Source organism: Eleginops maclovinus, chromosome 5 (assembly GCF_036324505.1).
Source record: "Eleginops maclovinus isolate JMC-PN-2008 ecotype Puerto Natales chromosome 5, JC_Emac_rtc_rv5, whole genome shotgun sequence".
In the NCBI taxonomy this organism is placed as follows: domain Eukaryota; kingdom Metazoa; phylum Chordata; class Actinopteri; order Perciformes; family Eleginopidae; genus Eleginops; species Eleginops maclovinus.
In genome coordinates this window covers 24952409-24958408 of record NC_086353.1, presented here as the reverse complement: position 1 = coordinate 24958408, position 6000 = coordinate 24952409, and the positions used below count along the sequence as shown (strand labels likewise).

The window sequence follows — 6000 nt, the reverse complement described above, 5'->3', positions numbered from 1 at the left end:
GTTGTCGGTGTCACAGTAATCCCCACCATGGTGCAGAAGTACCAGTCACCCGTGCGCGTGTACAAGTATCCCTTTGAGCTGGTGATGGCGGTAAGTGTCTTCATGTATTTACAGTCAACTCTTTCAGATGAATATTGCATGTTGTGGATTCAGAGTTATGTAATGCTAGTGTGTGGGCGCTTCTGAGGTCACCTCTGGAAGGTAGTCATTTGATTCAGACACTGTGCAGTTGATTGTGTGATGCATTTGGCCTTCATGGTCAGACTTATTGTTTCCACACTGTTCTAATGTCCACAACAGGTTCAAGATAAGTCTTGGCTAGCTGTACTGTCAATGTTGTGTTCAGTGATCTGCATGACCTGCAGCAACACTACCAGAGCAGCTCCTGATAACACTGACATTAAGGAAATACTGAAGGTTCATAGATGTTTAGGGACAACATGTGTTTATTGTTAGTACTGCCTTCCTGATAATGGCCAAATCTTAAAATGCGCAGCATAACACACAACAGCAACAGCAACAAAACACACAACAGCAACAGCAACAAAACACACAACAGCAACAATACACACAATAAAAAGGATAACAAGGCCCCTTAAACGCGTTTGCTTTGACTGTTCACTTGAATTCAGTACATTTCATTGTGTGAAGCCACATTTATGGTTAACTGTTCATTGTACAGCCATCACAGAAACGTGTGGAGCCTGTGATTAACTAGTTGTGTAAATCAAGAGGTTGTCCCTGCATGGCACACTCTACTAACACGTTTCGTCATGGCACGTGTGCCTTCGAAGTGACCAACTCTGTGAGGCTTACTGCCTTCTAAAGGTTTAAGAGGTGTGAAAGTATTGTTCCGTATCAGAATAAACAACACAAACTGAAGTACTAAGATTGGTGTAAACAAAGAAAGAAACGTGTGCCGTGCATGACATTAAGCGTGTTGTTTTTGACTCATGCATGTTGAGTGAAGAGAGACTGTGGATTTGCATTTCCTTCTGTTTTCTTGTTGCTATTTAAAAAATGGCTCCTCTCAGCAGTGTTCCTTCCGCAGTACAGGTTTTCTTGCTCTATCTTTTGGAACTTTTGTGCTGTCGGACAGGGAATAGGTAGGGTAAAACTGACTGATTGAGTTGCTGCAGTGTTGGATCTCATCTTACTGTCGTTTCATCATAACAATGGATCAGGAAGACAATAACAGAGATAGGTTTTCTACATATGTTCAGTCCTTTTCAAAAGTGTCAAGCCATAATTTGCTTCATGACCTATAATCTCACAGTGAATGGATGGTTTACTCAGCAATGCTTCGACCTCAGCTGCTGTTTGTCAGTAATTTGGTGTGTTAGCGAACGCCTGCAGACTCATGGCCTGGTTATACTACTGTAAATTTCAGCCAAACATGCAGCTCAGCAATATGGCTATGCTTCCTTAATTCATTTAAATGGCATCTGATAACCAGGTAGTCAGTCAGGACTTCGTTTTAACAGCACATCATGTTTTTTTCCTGTTTTCTCTAAATGGAAATCGGCTCTCTACACTAGCAGGATGCAGGGAGACTAAATCTCCTTAGCACAAGCTGGATTGAGCACTGGGCAGATGTCTATAAATAGAGGGCTGGTCCCTTCACCTGGGTCTATGCATGCAGCGGAAGTGGTGAACAGTATTTAAAGCAAAGCAGACTTACAGGATTTGTAAGCTGGTGATGACCCACCTTTTATGTTTTTGTTGTAGATGTGACAGGCTTACCTTTGCTTCCTTATGGAGTAGCACAGGGTGATTTTAAAAACTAATCCAACAGCCAGATAAAGATGTGTGCTTTGTGATGTGTGGAATATAGGTGAAAAAATAAGCAGTGTGATCTGAATTTTTGTATTTGGAACTTGTATCCCTGCTTGAGACTTTGTTCCTCAGTATTTTTGCAGCCACTGCAGCAAAGACTTAATAGTGCGTCACAACCTCGCTCCTTCTTTCTATTGAAAAGCGACATCTTTCCCCTCTCACTTCCTCTATGGCAGCTCTGTCACCATTGCAGCAAAGTTGTGACCAGTGTCCTGCGTCCGTAGGAAACCATCACAGAGCTTGGTGACAGTGTACTGTTACTGTGTTCCCAAAAATCAAGACTTCTTTGACTTTCAAAGGTGTACGCATTATGCCGAGCAGCTCACACGCACATTTCTTTAGGCTATGGCCCACATAGTTTTGTTGAACCTTATTGCGTTCCTCTCTCAGAGACTTGCCTGTAATAGCTTCTCTCTTTCGTCCGGGGGGGGATTATATATGACATTTTGCTTTGAGGAAATTGGCGTTCTCTCTCCGCTTGAGTCTGTTGTTTGGATACTGTGATTACTTTGATATGTCCTCTGTTAAAGCCTTTAAATGCATAGTTTTTAGTTAAAAAAGATCATTTCCCTCTCTTGGCCTCAAGGAGCAACTCAGCTCACTGACAGGTGCTCAAAGTATGTCAACCTCCAGCTAACTCTGCTGCTGCCGCTGTGGCTTGTGTGTACTGTTGCATAAGTCATGCTCGGATCTCAGATGCCCTTCAGCTGTTTTTGTTCTGCAGCAGTTACCGTACACAGCTTTAAACATGTTATTTCCATCTTGTCTACAAAAATCTACTTGCACAAAGTCGATTTTTTTCTTGCCCCTATCAATATGGTTTTATTTGAGAAGTTAACATAGGATGAGATAAACTTTCATTGATCGTCATAGAGACATTTTGAAAATCTATTTTCCCATGGGGATCAATAGAGAATCAGAATCAAGTTTATTGCCAGGTACATTTACACAAACAAGGAATTTGATTTGGTGTCTGGTGGTGCGAACATAAACAATCTAAGATAATAAGTTGCAGTAGTATGTCAAAAATATTTTGTGTAATAAAGTATTTTTAAGAAACTATTTCGATTTTAAAAAGAATAAAGACAAGTATTCACACCAAATTTAATTGTAAATATACAAAAAACCATAAAAGCTGAAACACATACAGCTCTGGAAAAAATGAAGAGCCCACTCCAAATGTTTCTTAAATCTTTATCTCTACATGTATGGCAGCCAGCCCAGTGTGTGTTGAATTCCAACACAGAGAAATGTTGTCAGTAGTTTATAGAATACAATACATTTTTTAAAGACATTTTAAACTCAAAGACATTCCTATAAATAATGAAACGAGACAAAATGATAATGATGAAGTGCTCTCTGAATTTGCTCTGGGGCTGCACATGAAAATATATGAGCATGAACATGGCTCACAGTGTTTGGAAAGAAAAACGAACAACATGTTGTTCACATGATGTGCATTAATGTAATGCATAATGGTATTATGGGATGGATAAAGTCAGTGTCAGTGGGGGTCCCGGGCCTTGTTAATGAGGCTGGTAGCAGAGGGGTAGAAGCTGTTCAGGTGGAGAGAGGTTATGGTCCTGATGGAGCGCAGCCTCCTGCCAGAGGGCAGCGGGGAAAACATTTTGTGTCCAGGGTGGGAGGGGTCACAATCTGTTGTTTTGCCCACTTCCTAACACCACCCAACTAAATTCCTAATGGAAACGCCTGCTTGTACTTTAACTCCTTGTCTTAACTCACCAATATTTTCTCTTGAGGGCATTATCGCTGCGGCGCATGTTGGAAATCAACAGTTACTTCAAACACTCCATCATTTTTTTCTAATCACCTTCAAAATTGTGCCGGTGAGTTGCTGGATTTACTAGCCAGACATGGCAGTATTAATTGCAATCAAGTTTACACAATATAGAAACATAACGAAAGAAAAAAAACCGGAATAATAGAAAACACCAGCCGTGAATTACTGGGTAGTGTTGCTTGACTTGTTTAGATTTTAAACATATTTTTTAGAACAGGTGTACACATGGCAATTGATCGAAGAGTCCGTTGTTTAGTGATTTATTGCAGAAACACCCAATGTTGAAGATTGCGTGTCACTTAAAGAGGCCAGCTCCTCGTAGTACTGACTAGGTTAGGATGGCGCCAGAGGGAAACGCACACCACCTTCAGTGTGCGCCCTAATGGGAAACTCTGGTTTTCCTTTGTAGATACTGAGGTGCAGAAGGATGAGACTGTTGACCACAAGGTCACAAACGCATTAGCATTGACTTTGATAGCCTTCTTATTGCTCCGCGACTATTGTTTTGGGTTGTTGAGAGGTTTGGAGTATCACTGAAGAAAGGAATCACAGCAGCGGTTCGTTTGAATAAATAAAAATGTCTCTGAGCCGCAGCGGTCCCTTGATACTGCTGCTGCATCTCAATAACAGGAAGTGTAAGCGTTGTGTTGCTGCTGTTATCGCAGCGCTGCAGTCCCAGAGCCTCTGGTCTATCCTCAGGGGGTCGAAAAGGAATTTTAAAAGCACAACACAATACCCCTCCCGCTGTTGTTTCAGGCTTGAAGGGACAGTTGCTTCTGGAACCACTGATGAAGAATGACTTCAGTAGCACTGCCTCACCCTGGAATAACTTGATGCTTAAAAAGACAACAATTTCTTGAGTCCCTCATCTACCAAATATGTTAAAAGAGTCCATCAGAAACGCTGTAGCTTATCACCCTTTGTGGTGATGGCCATGACCTTGTCCCAGCAGAGTTTCTCCAGGGGAAAGAACAGGAAGTTCCCTGCTGGTGTAATGCCTGCTGCTGGAGTGTGAGTTTAAAAGAGTCTTCTAGAGCAATCACGTGTCATTGGTAACAAAAACCTTGCAATCACACGATCATAACAAACATAATTCAGTAATTGGAGAACACAAAATCAAAGGATAAGCAAGACTTCATAAATTAAACAGAAGTGGAAAAAAAAGAATCACTAAAGGGAGGAGGTTGAGGTTGTTAACCACTTATTAGGCTTGCCTCTGGGCAACAAGCATGTTTCTTTGGATTCTTTTAATTTGAGTGTTCTCCTCTCTTAGTGCACTTTCTTTTTTCCTGTAGGTCAAAGCAAAGGGTGCACACACCTGCTTTTCAGACTGACTGGAGCCTGTTGTTTGCTCAGGAACAAGTTGTTACCAAAGGCTTATTAACGAGGCCCTGGTGTATTACTGAGCATTATTTGTTTCCTCTAACCCAGGGTTGCACAAACAGTTCTGTCACAGTTCTGTAATTGTATAGGTAAAAAAACAATCAGGGACAAGCAATGAAACCGAGGTAAAGGTCTGCGATTCTTATACAATATACTGTTTGTCAAATTCAGCTAATTTCTCATCACAGGCCGCTAGCTGTCCCTTCTGTGTGTGCACTAAAAGAAAAGAGTGTTTGTACACAGAACTGGCTCCGTTAATAAAGTGTTTGGTCTGAGCTGTTAGGGCGATATAGATTTTTCTATTCAGGTTTTTGTTTGAAATTTGACCATACGTGCTTTCCTTTCTTTTGTGCGCGATAAATCCAAAGAGCAAAGAAGTGTTTCACTGCGGTATAAAGATTGATTTTGAAAGACGAAAACAAATACGGATGCTCAGGCTGAATATTTTATGATACAAACACATGTTAGGAACTTTGGAAATCATCACATCCATCTTATTTGATATATTCAGATAGTCAATGTAGCATGAAAAAAACTTTGGCAAAGCCCTTCAATGTTCAGAGATTCAGAACAGAAAGCATTCGTGACAGCCACACCATAAAGTTGGAGCACTGTGGAAAAGACGCTAGCACTAAGAAAAACACTATATGGATACTCAGCATAGGTTATTAATAGAGTAGTTTGAAAATCAACGTATGAATGATGCTGTGAAGCTTAAAAATATTCTGTATTTACACAACAAAACCACTAGGGAAAGAATTTTCTCCAGAATTCCAGACTCCACCTTTAATTAGAGTTTGACCAAAGACCTTCCTCCACTTTATCCGATGAGTGGTCATCACATGGCTCTTGATAGTTGGTCGGAGAGCTCATGTTTGAAGTTCTGTGGCTGTGTTAAACTGCATCACCAGCCTAAAAAAACCTTCCAGAGCTTTCTTTTTATTTCTGTTGCTGCTGTGTGTTATGCTGCTGTTCTGACC

The 6000-nt window shown here is 41.0% G+C and overlaps 1 protein-coding gene across 1 annotated transcript in view; it reads left to right on the top strand.

Annotated features, from left to right (window-relative positions):
* Positions 1 to 6000, top strand: part of si:dkey-237i9.1 (SEC14-like protein 1) — a 36117-nt gene continuing 30117 nt past the window's right edge. The window contains 1 exon segment of the mRNA XM_063883600.1: positions 1 to 90. Coding sequence (XP_063739670.1) covers positions 28 to 90 — 63 coding nt within the window. The 5' untranslated portion in view covers positions 1 to 27.